Source organism: Vulpes vulpes, chromosome 8, assembly GCF_048418805.1.
Source record: "Vulpes vulpes isolate BD-2025 chromosome 8, VulVul3, whole genome shotgun sequence".
Lineage (NCBI taxonomy): Eukaryota > Metazoa > Chordata > Mammalia > Carnivora > Canidae > Vulpes > Vulpes vulpes.
This window is the reverse complement of record NC_132787.1, coordinates 82253623-82275920: the sequence shown is the minus strand read 5'-3', so window position 1 is coordinate 82275920 and position 22298 is coordinate 82253623. Positions and strand designations below refer to the sequence as shown.

Below are 22298 nucleotides of genomic sequence, written 5' to 3'. Positions count from 1 at the left end.
GAGTATGAAAAGCAGCCAGACAGCAGCAGAAGTGAACAAGCTCCTTCCTAGAGAGCTCATTCCAATTGTCTCAATAACTTCATTTGTTCTGGACATCTTCTTGAGTGGTGCTGTGGAATGGTGTTTGGGGCAAGTTCTAGATCCATTGCTAACTTTAGAGGATCAGAGATATTATTTCCTCAGGGCTGTCAATTCTAAAACTAGAGAAGATCAATTTTTAAATTATTAAATCATATTTACCAAATCTGAACAGTACATTTTCCATTTACCTTAAGGTCTCTGTGAATTAGCTGTTTGATGTGTATATAATTCACACCTGCTACTATTTGTTCAAATAATTCCAGAACCAAAGGTTTGTCTTGTTTCTTGCCTCTTCTGTTGTCAATCCATTGCTCCAATGTTCCTTTATCACAGAATTCCATTTGGATGAAAAGGCACTTAGTTGTTGTTCTGGATATAAAATTCACAGTACAAGTAGCAATAAAAATAGATTATTAAAAATAATCTTTCTTTTTTTAAAGTATACTTTATCTCCTTAAGAATCCCAAAATATACCTCAAAACAGAAATCTAATATAATAACCTTGAATCAAAGTACAACAAATCATTTTTTATTTAAATGAGTTCCTAAAGTCCAGAGCTGTATTTGTTAATAACTACTTTATAAAGTATGAGCCTAAAAAAAATAAAATAAAAAAATTAAGTATGAGCCTGCCTTTTCTTTCATGATGAAGAATCTTTGATCACCTTTGCTAATAGATAGGAAGAGGAACATTAATACAGTGGAACTAAAGAAAGCCAAAGTTCATTTCTACATAAAGTAAACCTGGAACATTTTAATTCACTATCAATTACTGAGCATCTGTTTCATGAAAGGCACAGAACAGGCATCTAGAGATGAAAAAACAAATTAGATACCATCCTTGCTGTCATGGGGGTTATGGTTTAATGAGAGAGAAATACAGGAAAAACAAATAGAAAACAATTGTGTAAGGATAGGTTCTCAAAGAGAAGTGCCAATAAATTGCTATGATATACCTGTGAGGACTGATTTTGCTAACTGCTTTTATGTTGCTTTCTAAACTAGGTTGTCTTCAAAATTAATTTATATTCTTTGAACTTATGTTGGCTACATAGGAAGAGAAAGCCAAGAATTTGCTGAAAGCTGAAGAAGTTCTGTTTGTGTACTGATGGTCAGTAACTCCTGAAACTAATGATAAAGCTCTCGATTACAGGGGTGGAGCCTGGGCTGGAGTCAGGAGTGGAGGAACAAACAGGCCCTCAATGTCCTCAGGATTCCAGTGAGGACAGTACCCCACAAACACTGGCTGACTCTCAGACGGAGACGCCAGGTCTTTAGAACCCTCCAGTCCTTTGTCAGGAGCTTGAGACAAAACATGAGTGATGTGAGGTGGGGTACCTCCATCACAGATCATCGTCTTAAAATTATTTTCAATGCCAACCCTTCCACCATAAGTGGTGTGGCTGTATTCATGAGAGACCCCTAGGAGAGCTTAGCTGGCTCAGTCGGTAGAGCATGTGATTCCTGATATCAGGGTTGTTGAGTTCAACCCCTATGTTGGGCATGGAACCTACTTAAAATATAAAAAATTAAAAATAAGAGAGACACCCCCACCCCCACCCCTTGACTACCCCCCCACCAAGCAGGAGCCTCTGAGGACAGAAAAATGAAGGCAGCTGAGGAGGTTCTTCCAGCTGTTGGCATTTATAACATGTTCACAAAGTTGCCTTTGCAGCCTGGCCTGAAGTTGGGGCATGTGAGCAAGGCTACACATTAAATGTTGGAGATATAAAGGCTAAACCTGAGATTCTGAAAATAGCTGAGGACAATAAAAAAAAAAAATTGAAGCAAGCCTGGAGCAAGGAAGAGGAGGAACAAAAAGATTATTCATTGTTCCCTTACCTGGTGAGTAGAGACATCATAGTGTCTCAGTGTTTGTGATATTAAATGTAATCATTAAACATTGTATGGTCTCATTCATTTGGGGAATATAAAAAATAGTGAAAGGGAATAAAGGGTAAAGGAGAAAAAATGAGTGGAAATATCAGGGAGGGAGACAGAACATGAGAGACTCCTAACTCTGGAACTCTGGGAAACGAACTAGGGGTGGTGGAAGGGGAGGTGGACGGGGGGGGGGGGGGGGGGGGGGGGGGGGGGTGACTGGGTGATGGGCACTGAGGGGGGCATTTGACGGGGTGAGCACTGGGTGTTATTCTATATGTTGGCAAATTGAACACCAATAAAAAGTAAATTTATAAAAAATAAAAAATAAATAAATTCAAAATGGATTAAATACAAAAAATAAAATAAAAAATATAAAAATAAATGTAATCATTAATGGCCTTATCCGGTGGCCCACACATAGTAAATAACAGCTTCCTCCATCCTACTAGGGCTATGAGAATTCTTTTTAGTTACCTTGAAGGATTTACGCTGTCCTCAGGATTGTAATCTTCCCCAGCCCAGCAACTACGGTAGTGCACGATATTTACGTGATCAAGCGCTGCCAAAGCTTTTACTTCCCGTTCTACCTTCTTGCTGTAAATAAACAGGGAACATAAGAGTGTCATTATACATTCCTGTAAAAACTACAAGTCGAGTAACAGAAGACAACTATGTATGCTCCCATATTAAAACAGTGGCCATGGTTCTCACACCGAGTGTTTAGAATGGAAGCCAGGAGCACTCAAAAGGAAAAAAGTGAACACACAGAAAAAAATGTAGCTGTTCTCACTCTCAACGTAAGAGAAAGAGCAGTGACCTAATTAATTATAAATATCAATTTAAAAGTCATCTGTAGTAGACTTTGAAATGACAGTCATGCAATTTTTGGTAGCTAATTCACACATCGTATTTTGTTTAGACCTGTTTTAAAATCACTTTGGATTTCACAGGCAAATCGTATTTGGGCAGCAAGGGTAACCCAGGCCACATGAAAAGCCTAAATCAGAATTTTCAGTGTGTAACAAAAATACACAAAGGAGATCATCTATGCGGAGAAAGTGTGACTGCACCATACATGTGGGAGCTTTACAGGCATGTGGGGGCAAGAGCTGAGACAATTCTACGGTATACAGAATAAATGAATTTGAGATGTCAAGGATGAGAAAGGATAAGCAAACATTTTATAACTCCATTTTTTAATTTGAAAAGTTCTACATGATATAAAATTTCCAAAAATAAAGGAAGAAAAACTACTCACACATCAACAGTCCTAATACAGTCAGTTATTATTTTGGATTATTTCTTATCATCTTTCTTCATACATATGTTTATATACTTGTAATTATAGAATAGAATTTGTAATCTATTTTTCCACATAACAGGTTATCTTTACCATTTTCCTTGTTATGCATTTGGTATAACAATCATATATAAACTTTTTGATGTTAAAATTTCAAAAGTATAAAAAAGCTGAACAAACAGTGTCATGAATCGCTACCTCGCCATCACTCAAATGAAACAGTTATTAACTCCTGGCCAGTATTGTTTCATCTATGCTCTTACCCATTTCTTCATCTTCCCCAGATTACTCTGAAGCAAATTCCAGCATCGTATCATTTCATGTGCAAATGTTTTCAGTATATAAGCCTCATTTTTAAAAACTACAAATAGCCATTGAGCAGAGTAGAAAACAAAACATACTTAATCATTTCTTCATTGCTGGACATTTGGTGTCCAGCATTTTTTTTCACTGTGATAAATGACACTGTGATTTACATCTTCCTGTATAACTTCCTCCATAGTTAATTTGGATAATATCCATAGAATAGGTTCCCAGACAAGAAATCCATGGGTCATGGTGTATAAATATTCCAAGTATATTTTTAACTGCGCTATTCCAATTTATGAAGCCACTAAAAATGTCCAAAATACTGTGCCTTTATCATTGGTTAAGTATTTACCATTCAAAAAAATGCTATTGAGTGGAAGGAATAATACTTCATTCTTGTCAAACAAAACAATGTGAAAAGAGGGGCACTTAGGTGACTCAGCTGGTTAAGCATCTGACTCTTGGTTTTGTCTCCGGTGGTGGGATTGAGCCCTGTGTTAGGCTCTTAGAAACAGGTTTATTTGGCTGAGATAAGGAGTGGCTAGGACTCCATGTCTGCTTCTCCTTTGCTCACATCATTTTCCTCAGCTCATGTCCCTTTCCCATCTCCCCTGGTCCCTGAGGAATAGGTCTGCCAAGTTACACATAGTACAACTGTCAGAAAAGAACAAGCAAGACTGGTGAACTGATAAGCATGTGATTTAATACCTTCTTACCCAGGTGCTCTCTTTTCTGAAGGAGTTCTGCTATTCAGCATGGGAGGGGGTGTAAATAGGTGCAGCTAATATATAAAATAAATATGGGTGGCTCAGTGGTTGAGCACTAGGGATCCCGGGATCGAGTCCTGCATCAGGCTCCCCACAGGGAGCCTGCTTCTCCCTCTGCCTATGTCTCTGCCTCTCTCTCTCTGTGTCTCTCATGTATCATAAAAATCTATATATATGGGGAGCAATGGGCTATAGTGGAACACAGTGGACTGGCATTCCAGAGAACAAGTTCTCAATCTCCACCCTGTGAACTCTACCTCTGAAACTAATATTATACCATATGTTCAGTAATTGAATTTAAATAAAATAAAATTTTAAAAATAAAGAAATCTTCACCTTGTTACCATAGTAGGTGTCCAAAGATGGTTATCAATTACTTTCCTCCTCATTCCCCACACATGCATCCACTCCTCAGATTAAAAGGTAGAGTCTATTTGCCCTCCTGCCCCTGAGCCTAGGCTGGGCTTAGTGATTTTGTTTAAAACAATATAATAATCAGAAAAAAGACAATCATCATATGGTTTCACCCAGATATGGAATATAGAAAAAGTGAAAGGAACTCTAAGGGAAAGGAGGGAAACTGACTGGGGAAAAACCAGATAGGAAGACAAACCATGAGAGACTCCTAACTCTGGGAAACAAACTGAGGGTTGTTGAAGGGGGGGAGAAGAGGGGGATAGAGTAACTGGGTGACAGGTACTAAGAAGGGCACTTGATGGGATGAGCACTGGGTGTTATATTTTGGCAAATTGAATTTAAATTACGTATTTTTAAAAATAAAATAAAACCAATATAACGTGGAACTTCCAAGACTAAGTCAAAAGTAGTCTTTGTTGTTGCCTTTTGGGATGACTTGCCCTGGGGACAATCCCTCTTGGAACCCAGCCACTGAATTGTGAGAAGCCCAGGTGACCTAAAGAGGCCATGTGGAGGTGCTCTGATTAATAGTCCTAGCTGAATTTCCAGCCCATAGCCAGCATCGACCATTAGCCATGTGTGACAACCATCCCTAGCCAAGCTTTCTCATGACTTCTTTTTAAAAAAGATTTTATTTATGTATTTGTGAGAGAGAGAGAGGCAGTCCACAAGCATGAGAGCAAGGAGCCTGGTGTGGGGCTTGATCCCAGGACCCTAAGACTGTAAGCTGAGCCAAAGTCAGACACTTAGCCACTGAGCCACCCAGGCATCCCTAAGCTTTCTGATCACTTCTGACTACAAATGCACAAGATATCCCATGTAAGGATGGTGCAGATGAGCACAAACAACTAAGAGGAACGTGACAGATAATAATATCTGTTGTTTTTCAGCCACTATGTTTTGGAGTGGCGCATTATGCAATAACAGGCAAACAGGATGGTTACCAACTATCTTTTACCTTTGGCAAATCAGTTCACCTCTTCAAGTCTTAGCTTCCTAATCCATAAAATAAAGAGAGAAGACCAGAAAATCTCAATGTAAGCTAGATGATTCTATAACTTCAGTTTTCAACAAGACAGGATCAAAAGAATGATCAATGGTATATCCATTTTTTTATTGAAATAACCGCAGTTAAGTGAGGTCATTTCAGAGTAAGCCAAGCTTCTGATGATGGAGTGACATTTTTAAGGAACACTAGAAAAAAGTAAATAATATGCTAATGAAAAAGAGAGAGACATAAAGAGTATTACAGGTTCACACATCTTCTCATTCAAAGAAACAAACATTTACTACTTACTCGCTATCGTATTTAACACGTTTAATAACATAAATCTTCCCATCAATTTTGTGTTTTGCTTTGAAAACTTGACCATATCCACCTGAGCCAATTGGTTCTATTTCTGTAAAATCACTGGCAAACCTTAAAAGATAAATGTCATTGTTATTCTGAGTTCAATGGTCACTGCCCATGCACCCACCCAACCCTTCCACTTCCTCTTAGTGTCATTGACAGAATGGACTGTATAACAAATATGACTCTCCCCTTCTAAATAAAAAGAGTTGACTCCACAGAAATTCTTGAATCACAAAGTGGTAGTTTCTCCTGCTCCTGCTCCCAACATAACAAATCACTCTGGTAATTACATTCAATTCTGGCTCTACAAAGCCATGATAAAGAATCTGATAACATGTTTAAAACTTGAGAAAGAAGCACCATATTAGCTACCACCAAGTTTTCATAAGAGACATGACCATGTTCTCTGAGCCTACCTACCTTTGTAACTACTTGGCTGTCCCCTCTCCCTCCTTCCCCACACTCCATCATTAAGCCCTGCCAATTCTACTTCCATCACTGTTGTGTGTGTCCACTTTTCCCCATCTCCAGCATCTTCACACTAATCCAAGCTTCCTCCAGAACTCTGCTGACTTGGACACTTCCTCTCCTTCCTTTGCTCCAATCCATGAGCCACACAGCAAGCAGTGTGAAAAATTCTGATCATGTCTCTCTATTCCAGACTCTCCAATAGCCTCCTTTTGCACTCAGCAAGCCCCAGGAAGTCCTTAGATGGCCTACAAAGGGTCTTGTGCTTCCATCCCCAGATCACCTCATGGCACCATGCTCTTGCTCACTGCACCTCAGGCACCCAAGCTTCTGCCCCTTGAACATTCACATACCTTTTTTACCTTCACTTTCCCACATGCTCTGCTCTTTCAAAGCTATATACCCCACCTCCCTTTGCTAACTCATCCTCCAGGTGCTCCCACATGGGTGACCCCAGAGAAAGTCCTGCCTCACCCCTGTACTAAATCCAAGGGTTCTATTTCCATTTCTTACCACACTGTTGCTTTTCCTTCAGACCTCTGACCGTAGATTGTAATTACATATTTTTCATGTAATTATCATCCCCATAAAACTCTGAGGGCGGAAGCTGTTTCTATTTGTTCCTGCTATAAATCCAATGCCCATCACAGTGCCAGGTATGTGGCACTTATTAAATGCTTTTATTGATTCTTTATTGTGTTTTTAAACTTGTATTCAATGTCCTCCTGTTGCAAACAGGCTCAAACCCAAACACATAATCTACCACAAGAGGAACCTCTTTTCAAAATGAAATCTGGAATGGAGCTGAAACATGGAAAACAGACTCAACTGGATCTACTTGGATTCCTGCAGGAGTCTTTTTTTTTTTTAATTGCTGGTTTACAAAAATATTTACCTTCAATATTAAAAACTTCCATGAATGTCAGAAAAATTCACATTAAGTAACACATAGATCTGCATTTACCACATTCCATTTGGATTCCTCTAAATGTGACTTCTCCAAAAGACACTGATCTTTTGTGGGTCTGACTACTAAAAAAAATTAAACTGTTTGGGGAGAAATATAATTTAACCTGGCTGATATATGAGTCCCCACAGACACTTTTATCGAATGAGCAAATATATCTTTAAACAGATTCTTTTTTATAGGTTCCCCTCTTACCTGCCTTCCACTGTGTACTTGTGTTCTTTGGTCATAGGAGAGCTAAAGGTAGGTGCTAAAGTCCTAAAATGTAAGAGAAGAATACAAAACTCAAGTAAAACTGAAATAAAATATAACTTTATGTCATGTGCTAGTTTTTCTTATACTTTGAGTCAACTAATAGAATTACTAGATAGAAAGTGTTAACCTTTTCCTTTATAAAATATACTTATAGTTCTCCTCTGTCCACTAATAATGTTTCATTCCTTTTCTGATTCCTTTTTTTCTTTTTTTTTTTTTTGCCAATATTCATTGTTGGTGTGCCACCAGCCTCTCCTTTCATCTCTACAGACTCAAAACCAAAGGAAATATATCTCCTTACACCATTATTCTGGTCATTTTCCCTTTGTACTTTATTCCTGACTGGTGGTGAGCCTCCTGCTATGGGAAGTTCAAACCTCACTTAAAATTAAACATACATTCAAACTGCAATCTTCCCCCAAAACTCTCTAGTCTTGGACTTCCTTCACACCAACAGTGCCATGGTTTCTGTCTGTGTCTCATTCATGAGGACCAATCCTCAAATCCTTTCTCCTTTGCCTCTTCTTCACCTAGTTTATGGAATTCTATTCCCTCAAATCCTGTCCTCTCTTCCCATACAGTCCGTCTTGCAAATTCTCCTCATCCCTCATCACTGCCATGATAACCATGGCCAACAGGTAGATCATCATACACATTTACCTCTCTTCTCTCCACCCAAATACCCACATCAGGATGTTTCCTTGACACATCTCCCACTGTTCAGAACATATTGGTGGCTCCTAATGGCTTCTATGGCCATCTTGCCCTCATTGATGACTCATAGTTATGCCTTTCTTTTCTCTTCAGTTCAAGAAACCAACCCACTAACATTTATATAACATTTGATATTTTTCTTTTCTTACCCAAGTCATTATGCCATCTCTACTCCTATCTGCAAAATAATGCACTTCTCTGGAAAGTGCCTCACCAAGTTCATGTCTATCAACCTTGCCCAAAATAATGCCCATAACCAGCGTCTCTAGCGATACCCCACAGGACTTTGATCTAAGGTGCAGGGGATACATACATTCAAAGATTTCTCTACGTATTTAAAACCATTTGTTTGTAGATCTCAAGCTTTTTGTCATTCTTAACCATACTTTCTACTTCTGAAATTTCAAAGAAAGGTATATAGTACTCTACAAATACTGAAGACTTAATAAATAAAGTTAACAAATGAAGTCTGAAATAAAACTTCATTTCAAAATACGTGCACTGCATCATGATACCCACCTTTTCACCTTCTTTTCACTGTATCTGGCATTGCTCTGTAACAAAAGGAAATGAAAGTTTCAGATGATTAAGTCAATGATCTTGCTCTTCTTCCTCCTGTACTTCTAGATGATTCTGTGATTTTTTTTTTTTTGTCCATTAGATTAACAGCCTCATCAACTTGTGTACTCTCATCGAGCCCTGCTTCTTAGCTTACTTGACTAGATCAATGTTCTCATCTGTTGGAACAATCAGACAGATAAGGCAGGAAGGACAAAAAAGCAATCACAGGGCAAGTTCAGAAGAAGCACTGATTTCATGGCCTTCCTGGTGACCCCCTGGGCCAGTGGGTCTCAACGAGAAGATGCACATCACTGTCCTCCACAGTGCTAAAGACACAGATGGAGAGCTCAGGGATCTTGCCTAAAATAATTCCCCAAATGTTTCTGATCTGGTCACCAGTTAAATATGGCAATGCAAAAAAAAAAAAAAAGAAGAAAGAAAGAAAGAAAGAAAGAAAGAAAGGATGGCAATGATATTTTCATTTTTAGCACAAATAATTTAATTTTAATATTTAGCAAAAAGGAGTCTTCGATATAGCTCAAAAATTAATTTCACATAGCTATTCTTTATTCATATTTATTTTAATTCTGGTAGGTTTTGTAGTTTTGTAGTTTTACCAATTTGAATATGTTGACACAGAGCGGGGAACATCAAACTAAGATTTTTTGACCTTCTACCACCTACCAGCCTGTTTTGTGTGATGACTACACTATATTAACTTAGCTATTCTATAAACGGAAAATGTTTCTTAAATCTCTTCCTGTTACAAATGATGTTGCAAGAACATGCTTATATATACTTCTCTGTACATACATATGAGTGGTTCTCTAGTAAACAACTCCAGAAATGTAACTGCTTGAAGACATGGCATGCACATCCTCCATTTTTTTTTTCATTACATGTTGCCAAATTGTTCCCTGCAATAGTTGTACCAACTTAACATTTCCACTAGCATGGAGTAGTTATAATTGAACACAGCTGTGTCATCGCTTAGTATTTATTGCCAGACTCCAATTTTGCCACAGTAATGGGTTTAAAAGGTACCTGTTTTTTTTTTTTTACTTTCCCTATTACTAGGCAGTAAAGCATCCTTTCATATTTTTGTTGCCTATTTGAGTATCTCTTCCCTGAACTGTTCATATCTTTTGTACATTTTTCTGAGTTGCTTTTCTTTTTCTTATTGATTTGTGTACAGTTCATTATAAATACGGCACTTGTGTAACACTAATTAACCATCAGCACAAAAATTATCTGACTTTTAAGTTTGGTTCTGATTTTTTTTAAACAGGAGCATACTGTATTGATGGACATTTTAAGCACTGTCCAATTGGTAGAAGATAAGCAAGATCATAGGAATATATGACAACATGAAGGGGAGCAGGGAGAGGAAGATGAGAATGAACAGTAGAAGAATTTTTTTTTTTAACAGTAGAAGAATTTTGCATGTGAGTAACAGGGGTTCATAATGAAAGGAGAAAGCCAAAATGCTGCCACGTATTAATATGAAATAAGAGTACATGAGATAAAAGTAGAAAAACTGGGGGATCCCTGGGTGACTCAGCCTTCGGCCCAGGGCGTGATCCTGGAGACCCGGGATCGAGTCCCACAACCGGCTCCCTGCATGGAGTCTCTGCTTCTCTCTCTCCCTCTCATGAATAAATAAATAAATAAATCTTTAAAAAAAAAAAAAGAAATCTCTTGAAAAGTAGAAAAATTATGGTTGAGTACTGGAGGCAATTTTTAAATGAGGAAACACAACAACAACAAAAAAGATTATCAGGAAGCAAAAGGCTATTACTATACCAGAGAAGATGGAGAGTTGTCTACATTGTCCCTGTTACAATTTGGTGAGAAATTATTTTCAAGTGGTGATTTTGAAGCACTAGAATAAAAGGAAATAATTATTAGTTTATGAATTCTGCCTATTTTTGTTGATCAGAATTTCTTTCTCTAAATTATTCTTAAATATTGAACATTTTTGTAAAAATGTACTCTTTCAGGTAGCAATCTGAATTTGTTAAATATCACAGTTGTTTGTCCACACTTACCGTAGGCTTCTCATCAAAGTGTTGTTCCTGGAGTCACTAGGTGAAGTAGTCCAAGAACCATTTGAATCAGCATTCTGAAAGAGTACCCCTTAAGAGTTTTAAGAGCAATTCCATTACTTCTCCATACTGGCTCACTCTCTGTGTGCTAACTACCACATTTATTTATGGATGCTTGATCTAGATTTTAAAAACAACACTAGGGTCACTAGGTGGCTCTGTTGGTTAAGCATCTGCCTTTGGCTCAGATCATGGTCTTGAAGTCCTAGGGTGAGCCTGCTTCTCCCTCTTCCTCTGCTGCTCCCCCTCTGTTCATTCTCTCTCTCTCTCAAATAAGTAACTACAATCTTAAAGGAAAAAAAACAACAACAACCCTTAGTTGCCAATAGAACTTTGCTCTCTGAGGTCTCATGGCCCCATGATTCGTGGCTCATTGGTGAAACACAGAATGGAGGAATCCTTTTGCTATGTGATTGGCTATTTTGGCATCATCTAAAGACAGCCTTACCTCAAACAGACTTCAAAAAGAATTTTAAAATTTAAAAGTTAAATCCAAAGGCAGTACATACCATTAAGGTTTGCTCTGACTGTATCTGTTCATATGCAAATTTAGCAGCCAAATGTTTTGCCTCTTGTTTAGTAGCACCTTTACCAATATCATATTCTTTCTGTCCAATTTTGCATCTGCAATGAAATCTAGGAGAAATGATAGAGAACATTTACCCAAATACCAAAAAACAGTATATCTAACTTAAAATTTGGAAATAAACATATATTAACAAAGATCTTAATAGAACATGAATTTAATAGGTAGATTTACAGTTTGTATCTTGTATAATATAAATCTTCGATAAGATGTCTGACCAATTTGCTAGAATAACCAAGATTGGTTGATGTCTCAGCTTGCATTTTTCAGGCAACTTCTCTTTGTTGCTTCACTGAAAGATCTGGTGAAAAAGGAACTCAGTGGAGATTTTTAAACACTCCTCAAAGGTCAAAAGATATGGAGGTAGAGAAGGAAGAGAGAGAACTGGTGAATTTTTCAGAGATGCTCCAATTGAAAGAAAAAGCCTAAGAAAGCTGGGGCTTCTATAGGAGAAACAATAAGGTTGCAATGTTTTGTAGGGAACTGGCAAATCATAGATTTTGTTCTAACTTCACATTTTCTGCCCCCTGGCAATGTGCCCCCAAACCTAAGAAAATCTCTACAGTGCAAAACCCCTGTGTTGAAGTCCACATCCTCCTCATATGAGATGTAAGAACATTTGTGATTAGGCAATGATACCTGGACAATTATATGAGAACTATATTTAAGGTGGGAAAGGAATGGACATGGTATCAAGGAGTTACTATTTATTTTTTTCAAAAATTATTCCAGTATTATTTGCAGTTGAGGGCAAATACACCCAGCCAGGGTGAGTCTTCCCTGCTGGGCCCTGAAGGCAGAATTAGAGGGAATGACTAGGTGGTTTCTATGGCTCTTACTCTCCCAGGCACCCCTAAGTAGACTTCCTCTCTCTTCTTAGGTAACTGTTAGAATGCTTAATCTAAAGGAACCAAACAGGTGAGCTACAGAAAATAAAATAAAATAAAATAAAATAAAATAAAATAAAATAAAATGGCCTCCTACTTTGTTGAAATAGACTCACACAATTCACTTTTGACTATTTCATGCCAATGAATACTCTTCTACTCTCCTTGTCCTGGTTCTGGCCTACAAGCCATCAGAATTAAAAAGTACGTAACTGAGTCAATTCAGAGGACAGTATCCTGAAGTGGTTATTTGGACTATTTGCTGTTTAGACTTTTTCTCTCTCTCTCCTTTAACAGGTTGGCTATAGCCAAGAAACAATCTGCTTCAGGTTTCAGAGCTTAAGCCTATGGCTAAAACTCACTTCCTTTAATACCTGGTATTTGTCTAGAGAGTGATACCATTTAACCAAATTTGAAGGACAAACACCTAGACAAACAGCTCTCTAATCTGATTATGGCGAAGAGAGTCATGTTACCTACACATGTGGTACAGTCATCATCACACTCCCACTGTGACCTCGGGGAGGGAGAAATCTCCACAACCCCCTCCAGCAGGGGCACCCCATTCTCTCCTAGGTCTCTTGCAGACTAAGCCACCAGATATACCTCAGAAATAAAGGATCCCTCAGATTTGATCCATTATGGTATATGGGCCCCAAGTATTCAGTAGTTAAGCATTTCCATATTTGAATTACAAAGATGTCCAACTATGTATAAATCCTATAAAACCTTCTGTGCAGAAGGTACAAAAAGGCAAGACAAATATTTCTGAAAAATTAGACATGACAACAAGCCCCTTCTATTGCTTAGATACAATGAAACAGAAGGAAAAGCTGAACTACATCTCACCTTTCTGGCCCACAATCCTTCAATTCCCATTGTTCATAATTTACAGATAGTTGTTCCTTCTGGGCAAGCCTATTCATACGGCCTATGTAATTCCCAACGCCTTCTAATCCTTCTGAAGTATCTGTCGTTGGCAGTGATAAAGAACTAACCGCCTATAAAAGAAAATAAGAAACATATTTAATACAGATGAAAACAAAGATTTAACCATTTTATTTCCTCTAATAAAATTACTAAATGAATATTCAAAAAACAACTTAGATTTTACGTATTGCCCTAGTCTACTACCTTGAGTAAAAGTCTAGCATGTATCTTTTTCTAGCACAAAAAATCCACAAGAAGAAATGTTAACAATAGGAAAGGAACTACCCATTTTCCTTTTATAGTTTCCTACAGAGAAACAATATGGTCAACTTTCTGGTTAATCCATGCAAAATACTGTAATACTGTCTAGTTCACTTACCTTTTGTAAATCTCAAAAAACAAGGTAACCAATATTGAAGGAAAGTTATATCCTGGATCACACCTCATTGGGTAAGAGGAGTATAATAGCCCCATTCCTTCCATTGTTATCTGTACCTTATTTATTCCTAATCTGACAAAAGCTTGTCCAAAGTTTTTTACTTTTATTAATCTTGTCAAAGAAGTAACTTTTGGTTTTATCAACCTTCTTTATTATTTCTTTGTTTTATTTTACATTCATGTTTGGCCTTATTATTTTCGTCCGCTTTTTCGGGGAAAGGTATTCTATTGTTCTTTTTCTAACTTCTTGGTTTGATTTTCTGGCTCATGAACAATTCACAAGTTTGCAATCTCACTTGATTTACTTTTCCCAATTTGGGTTACAAGGGTGATATCATGGAGTAAGATTTTTCAGGAAAGTACTTTGAAAGTCAGTTTTTTCAAAATTATCAATATCTGATAAATGATCCTCTTTTGTCCCACATGTAAATGATTTATTTTCTCATTTTACAGCTGGTTTCTGCTACCCGATGGTTTTTAATGTGGCTGTGGACAGCAATTTTTTCATTTTAAAAAATTTCCTCTTTCTGCCTCGATGCTTATAGGATTTTTTTCATCATCCCTAGAGCTCAGGACTTTCCCAATGATCCATGTTCTAGGTGGCTCTGTAGTTTTCTTTATCTTTTGAGTTGTTGTTTTTTTTTTAAAGATTTTATTTATTTATTTATTCATGAGAGACACACACAGAGAGAGGCAGAGACATAGAGGGAGAAGCAGGCCCATTCCAGGGAGCCCGATATGGGACTTGATCCCGGGACTCCAGGATTAAGCCCTGGGCCAAAGGCAGGCACTAAACTGCTGAGCTACCCTGGCTACCCTGTTGAGTTATTTTAACCTGCTTCCAGGTCATCCTTTACTTCAGAAACACTTTCAACACTAATCTCTTCAGATAGCTTCTTCTGGGACACCTGGGTGACTCAGTGGTTGAGCGTCTGTCTTTGGCTCAGGGCATGATCCCGAGGTCCTGGGATTGTGTATCACATCAGGCTACCTGCAGAGAGCCTGCTTCTCCCTCTGCCTATGTCTCTGCCTCTCTTTGTGTGTCTCTCATGAATAAAATCTTAAAAAAAAAAATGGCTTTTTCTGTAATCTTTACTCTCTTCCCGGCTTCCAGGATACCAGTTCCACAGGTGTTGATTCTCCATCACCTGTCCTGCTGATCGGTCATTCTCCGCAAGGTCCTTCCATCTCTTTGTTCTTTGTCCTCAATCAGGTGGGAGACTCCTGCCAGAACCTGTCAACTCATTTCTCACTGTTTCCTTTCCTATGCATTCAACTTCATAGGCTGTCTTTAGTGCTGGCATTCTAAGGAGGTAATTTTCAGGCTTTGCCCACTACTTCCTAGATATACCTCTGACTCTAGGCTCTACAGAAAAGGAGATGGAGGAAAAAGACCCAACTTCTGAATGTAAAAGTACTTGTGAATAGCTTTATTCTGTGTGTGTTTTCTTGCAAAGTAAAGTTAGAAAGGGCATTTACTCACCTTGTTTTCTTTATGAAGTATTTCAAGAGCTAATTTGGCTGCAGTATTTTTGGCCTCCTTCTTTGATTTACCTTCGGCTTCTGGATATTTTCTGTCATCTATGATAGCTTGGAATGTAAATCTGATTACAAAGGCAATATTCATAAAATGTTATAAAATTCCTGCATTATCTACAGACAAGTATTCCAATCACACTGTCTCCCATAACTACCTTGAAGGTTTTAACCTGTTCAATATAGAATTTAAGCAGTCACCCTCACTCAGCCAAATAGCACATCATCTTTGCTCTAAAGCTAATTATGTACTTCAAAATCATGCCAGAGTTGCCATTCTTCCAGTTCATATTTTATACAGCTATACCTTTAAAAAAAAAAAAACAGCAATTTGGGGTGCCTGGCTAGCTCAGTCAGTAGAGCATGCAATTCTTGATTTCAGGGTTGTCAGGTTGAGACCCACAATGGGTATTGAGAATGCTTTAAAAAAGTCTTTAGAAAGTAGAAATTTACCTTAAGTTATGTGCAGGTCCTTCCTTAGACAGTTCATTATACTTAAGTACCTTTTTGTGCTTCTGACAGAATATATTAAGTTCTTCAATAAAAAAACTTGGTGGACGCTGATTGGCCATTTCCTCTAGTAACCTAGAACAGAAGAGATGTTTGAAAAAAGTGACACAGAATATATTTAATCTGATTTTCCCAATTCAGTGCAGGAGACAAAAAAGGATAAGAAGAATTTTCTTTTTTAAAAAAATTACTTATTTATTCATGAGAGACACAGAGAAGAGAGAGAGAGAGAGAGGCAGAGACACAGGCAGAGAGAGAGAAGCAGGCTCCATGCAGGGAGCCCGATGCGGGACTCGATCCCCGACTCCAGGATCACACCCTGGGCCGAGGGCAGGCGCTCAACTGCTGAGCCACCCAAGCGTCTCAAGAATTTTCTTTATAAGACTCATTTCAGCCCCACATAAAACCAGAGAAAACTTCTTACAAAATCTTTTTCTCTCATGAACTGCACACCAAGCTAATTTCTCCAAAACTTTCTATTTCCAAAACTCAACTGGTCAAAAAAAGGAAAGGGGTCTTTTACTTCCACTCTGCTCTTTGCTGCCAGTGAGTGTCAGGTACAGGTATCTCCACCTGCGTGAGAAAGTAAAAAGCCTACACGAGTAGAATCAGAATTCTTCATGATGAGAAAAAAAAGGTTGAGAGTATACATATAAAGTGAAGTCTATTAAATGATCGAAGATTTCACTATATAGAAATAGATGCCCCAATGAAATCTCAAAAATCTTCCCTTTAAAATATGCATTAGTCACTTTTACCTGGATAAATAATGACCCCAATTTATGGGTCTATTAGACCAAGAGAGTAGCAGTGATTTAAGTCATAATGAAAATCTAAAAAAATATAGAATCTAAATATAGGAGCCAAAACTATAAAACTCTTAGAAGAAAAAATAAAGGTAATCTTCATAATCTTGGATTTGGCAATGGAATCTTTGCAATGACAGCAAAAGCACAAGCAGCAAAAGAAAACAGATAGATTGGGCTTTAACAAAAGTAAAAACACATCTGTGTTACATAGGACACTGTGGAGAAAATGAAAAGACAATTTACAGAATAGGATATCTATAGAAGGGATCCCTGGGTGGCGCAGCGGTTTGGCGCCTGCCTTTGGCCCAGGGCGCGATCCTGGAGACCCGGGATCGAATCCCACATCAGGCTCCCGGTGCATGGAGCCTGCTTCTCCCTCCGCCTGTGTCTCTGCCTCTCTCTCTCTCTCTGTGACTATCATAAATAAATAAAAAAATTAAAAAAAAATTTAAAAAAAGGATATCTATAGATCTCCTCTCTGCTCTACTAACACTCACTCCCCTGGTGATCACCTCTAGACTTATGGGTTTAAATTTCACCTACACAATGATGGTTATCACCATCATTAATACCTCTACCCCTGACTATTTCATGACTCTGTTTCTGTTCAATAGGCTGCCTCCTTGACTCCACTCCTTCCACTGCCTCCACCTGGTCAACTTCCATTTCCTAGAGATCACAGCTCAGAGGTCCCTTCCCAGAGACCCTAGAAGTCCTTGTTTGGCACTCCATCACAGCTCTTATTCCCTTTACTGCAATTGCTTATATAAATGACTATCTTCCAAAAGAGACCATGAGCTACAAGAGGGAGGGGGCCAGGCTGTTATTATAGGGCTCAATAATCAATGAATGAATACCAAAATATCGGCAGACCTTCCTCCATCTGCATTACTTGTCACATGCTTTTCGCTTTGCTCTGAATGCAGTATCTACACCTTCTGTCCACCAGGCAACTCCTACTCATCTGTGAGGCTGACAAGTCTTCTTTGATGTTGGAGGGGCAGCCAGTACTCCTCCAAGGGCCTGCCACTCCACCTGGCTCAGCCCTCATAACAGCCCAGTCAGTGAGCTCTTTGGGAAGCAGGTTCCACGTCCTATTCATCTTTGTATCACCAATACCCAGTGACAAGTAGTAAACGTCCAACACTTGGATAGCGTTTAGGAAAATGAAAGGATGACCTGTTAAAACTAAATACTCTACTTGAAACCCCCTCATCTTCTCCCTTTTCTTCATCTGCTATTTTCTGGGGATCCCTTCTTCATTTATTCAATAAACGCTCATCGAGTGCCAGGCACCATTCTGACAATGAGTATACAGATGTGGACAAGACAAATGAACACCTGACCTGAGGGAAGACAGGAAATGGCCATGCACAGAAGCAGATAATGGGAGTGGATAATATGATAAGATGGCCAGAAGTGCTATTGTGAAATTAAACAGGGGTGTGGCATAGAAGGTGAGTTGGTAGGTAGAGGCAGAGATATGAGGGAGGTGGTTTTTAGATACAGTGGTCAGGAAAGACCTTTCATAGGAGGCAATTTTAAATGAAGACTGAATGATGAGTCCATTATATCAAGATATGGGGGGAAAGTAACTCAGGAACCACCATGGCCTTTGAAGGGAGAACAAAAGCATCAAGGGATCAAGGGGACTGCTGCATAGTGAGTGAGGGGGAAAAGAGCAGGAAGTGAGTCAGAGAGGTCAGTGCGTATAGATCTTATAGGTCATGGTCGCAACTGGTGGATGGTATTCCAATTGCAATAGGAAGTTACTGGACATTCTCTAAGTAGAGAGGGAATGTGATTGGATTAATGCTTTTTGTTTTTTTTTTTTTTAATTCATAGACACACAGAGAGAGAGGCAGAGACACAGGCAGAGGGAGAAGCAGGCTCCACACAGGGAGCCCGATGCAGGACTCGATCCCGGGTCTCCATGATCATACCCCAAGCTGCAGGCGGCGCCAAACCGCTGCGCCACCGGGGCTGCCCTAATGGGGGTTTTTTTGTTGTTTTTTGTTGTTGTTGTTTTAAGATTTTTATTTATTTGAGAGAGCAAATGCTCGAGAGAACACAAGTGAGGGTGCAGAGTGGAGGGAGAAGCAGGCTCCCCGCTGAGCAGGGAACCCGATGTAGGGCTCCATCCCAGGACGCTGGGATCATGACCTGAGATGAAGGCAGACGCTTAACAGACTGAGCCACCGAGGCACCCCTGGATTTCTGTTCTAAATTATTACTCTGATACTATGTAAAGAATAAGGTATGGCGTTAGGGACCGGTGTGGACAGGGGAGCAGACCACAAGAAGCAAGGAAACCAAGCAGAGGCTGCTGCTGCTGAGGTTCAGGGGAGCAATGGTGGTAGCTGGAAGCACAGCGCTGGAAGTACCTAGAGTCTGCGCAAAGGCAAAGCTGTCACATTACTGCTTAGTGTTGTGGAGACAGTCAAGTTTTAGAGGCCACACTGATCTGGGCCACACCCTCTCTGAACCTTTCATTTGTGACCTGAAGACAGGAATTAAAAAACCCCTATTTAGATACTGTTGTGAGGAATAAATCAGATGAAAAGCATCCAGCAGAGTCCCCCACACCATTAACCCTCAATAAATGGTGCTCCTGGTCTGCAATTCCAAAATCCAAAAAGCACTAAAAACTGAGGTTTATTTTGTTTTTGTTTGGTTTTTGATAGGTTTACAGCCCCTTGTCTAGACCTGAGCTGACACAAGCTATCTATAGTCTTTATGAAACTTGGTCGTCCACTTACACACCTCACTACAGAAATTGTTTTATTATAGAGTGCTGCCCCCCAAACTGCTGAGAGCACTCTATAACAGACAAGATTTATGCTGCCTTTCCTTTCTAAACTCCAAAACTCTAAGAATACTATAATATGCATGGCCCAAGGGTTTTTGATAAGGATCTGTAGATGAACGATTATTTTTAGGAACCAGTGTCATTTACTTTGGTCACAACCATGAGACCATACATCAGATTGGGAGGGAATCACAGATATCAGAACAGCAGGTATAGAAGAGCCCTTAGCAATTATAACCTGAAGTTCTATAAATGCTAAGTCCTAAGTACTTTTAATGTTAAGTAACTGCTGATCATCAGGATGACGAGCCGGTTTGAAATTTAAGTGAAATATGTATGCAAACTAAGAAAGTGCTGAATTAACATGTTTGTAAAAGTGCATGTTTTTCAAGTCTGGAAAAAAGAAACAGCAGGCTTCTTTTCAACTATTGTCAGTAAATCTTGTTTTAATTCTCTATTATCGTTTTCCTAAAAGAAATCTCCACCGAAAACCACTAACGAGTGTTATGTATCCATTTTACTCATGAACCCATCTTAGTCATCTTACGTTGACTGTACCTCTGTCCTGCCAGATTCTGAGTTTTCTGTGGACCCAGGCCCCCTCCACGGCTTGCACAATGCTTGGCATACAACAGTCATTCAACTAGTATCTGATTAGTTAAATGAATAAACGGCAGGTCTGGTGTTAGGGATTCTTCAGATTCAATGAAGCAAATCGAAGAAGAGCATAATCGGCCCCAAATTCTAAGCTCCTAAGTGGCAGCAGAGTTTATCTTTCTGCTCTCCTTTGGGAGACATTTTGAGTACTAAAGAAATCACAGGGAATAGGAAGTCTCATTATTCTGTAATTCAAAAGAGAATTTATGAATTACCATTCATTAAACAGATTATTTCATGAGAACTTATTATGACTAGGTGCTGGGATGGTTCCAGGGGACAAAACCCTGCTCTTGTGAACTTACTAGTGGAGGAACACAGACAAGTCCATAAAAAAAAGTCATGGGGCTGATAACTACTATGCTGAAAACTGAAGCAGAGTAAGGGACAGTCAGGGAAGGGCGGGGTTTCTTTTACATACCTGGCTGTTCAGGGAAGGCTGTTGTAATGAAATGGCATTGCAAGACCTACAGGGTAAAGCAAAAGAATGACCCATGCAGGCACCTGGGGGAAGAGCTTTCCAGGAAGAAGAAATGGGCGTGCAAAGGCTCAGGGGCAGGCATGTCCTTGGCTGTAACCCAAGAAGAGCGATGAGACCTGTCTGGTCCCAGGGGAGAGAGCAAAGGGCCTTGTATTCGACATTTACCAAAAAAAAATTTTAAGATTGATTGATTGGAGAGAGAGAGCGCGCTCAAGGGGTAGGGGAAGAGGGAGAGAGGGTCTCTCGCGCGGGCTCCCCGACAGCTGGGGCTGCGCACCATCACCTGAGCCCCAGCACAAATCGCCAGTCCGTGGCTTCACCGCGCCACCCAGGCGCCCGATGGCGGATTTCTGATGAGATGGTGAGCTCCTGGCACCTTCCTGTTCTGACTTGACCCCTCGGCAGCTGCAGTGTGGAGAGAGGACGTGGGGCGCAGGGTGGTGCCGCGCTGCAGGGGGGCGGGGGGCCAAGGCCGCGCCTGGGAAGCCTCCGCAGCCGCGGGGACGGCAGGATCTTGGCCAGGGCCTGGGAGCCGCCACGGGAAATCCAGGCCTCCTACCGCCCTGTGCTGTCCATTCCACAACTTCTCTGTTTTCCACTGGATCCCCCGCCACCCCGCCACCCTGGCCTGGGAAATGCGTCATTTGCTCTTACAGAAATTCTTCGCGGGAAAAGAAAAAAGAAATGGTTTTCGGTGCGCAGCGCGCCACGCGATCGGTTCCCGAGCTCCGCCAAGGGCCCCGCACCTCGGCGGCGGCGGGGCCGGGGTCGGGCCAGGGCTCGGGGCCTCTCCCCGCGTCCGCGTCCCGGCCCGAGGCTCGCCCCCGCCCCCCGCGCCGCAGCCCCGCGCCCCCGCCCCGCGCCCGCAGCCCCGCTCGCCGCGCTCACCCGCGCTCACCCGCGCTCACCCGCTCTCCCCGCGCCGCCACCGCCACCGCCGCCGCCGCCGCCGCCGCCTGCAGGGTCCGGGCCGCTCGCTCGCTCTCAGTTTCGGTTTCCCCGCGGGCTCCGCCTTCCCTCCGGCCACCGGCCTCTCCCGCACCCGCGCTGGGAGCCTCCCTCCGGGGCCGCGAACCCGCGCGCCGGCCCCACGTGCAGCGGCGAGGCGCGCAAGGACCCGCGCAAGGACCCGCGCGCGGCGCCCCCGCCTCCCGCACCGGCTCCCGCGGGTCTCCGCACCCCCAGGGCGGGCAGGGTCCGCGCGGGGCCTCGGAGCACCGCCCGCAGCCTGCCGGGTGGGTGTCATCAGCTCCGTTTCACGAGAAACTGGGTGAATTAACTCGCCCAGAGGCCTGCTGCTGGTTAAGCGGCCAGGATGCAACTCAAGGTCACCACTCTGCTGCCTCCTCATCTTTACAAGACTGGGGATGAAGACACCTGGGGACATAGCCTTCCTTTAGCCATTTTCCAGCCACCCACCCACCCACCCATCCATCCATCCATTCCGCAGGTCCCGGCCAGCACTCCTAGTTC

The 22298-nt window shown here is 40.9% G+C and overlaps 1 protein-coding gene across 10 annotated transcripts in view; it reads right to left on the bottom strand.

Annotated features, from left to right (window-relative positions):
• EIF2AK2 (eukaryotic translation initiation factor 2 alpha kinase 2) overlaps positions 1-21987 on the bottom strand; it is a 37882-nt gene extending 15895 nt beyond the window's left edge. For 2 of the 10 annotated variants that reach the window (XR_012003171.1, XM_072767298.1), the window contains exons 1-12: positions 21724-21811; positions 16013-16144; positions 15507-15627; positions 13505-13656; positions 11692-11818; positions 11126-11199; positions 10881-10959; positions 9036-9070; positions 7743-7805; positions 6056-6178; positions 2440-2559; positions 270-450 (exon numbers count right to left, since the gene is read on the bottom strand). Coding sequence is in view for 6 of the 10 variants with exons in the window: in XM_072767298.1 (XP_072623399.1) it covers positions 270-450; positions 2440-2559; positions 6056-6178; positions 7743-7805; positions 9036-9070; positions 10881-10959; positions 11126-11199; positions 11692-11818; positions 13505-13656; positions 15507-15627; positions 16013-16131 (1194 nt within the window). In the remaining 4 variants the exon portion in view is untranslated. Of the gene's footprint in view, positions 1-269; positions 451-2439; positions 2560-6055; positions 6179-7742; positions 7806-9035; positions 9071-10880; positions 10960-11125; positions 11200-11691; positions 11819-13504; positions 13657-15506; positions 15628-16012; positions 16145-20765; positions 21367-21713 lie in introns of those variants that run through there. The other 8 variants (XR_012003172.1, XM_026018989.2, XR_012003170.1 and 5 more) reach the window with 8 other exon arrangements.
• Between the last annotated feature and the right edge of the window lie 311 nt (positions 21988-22298).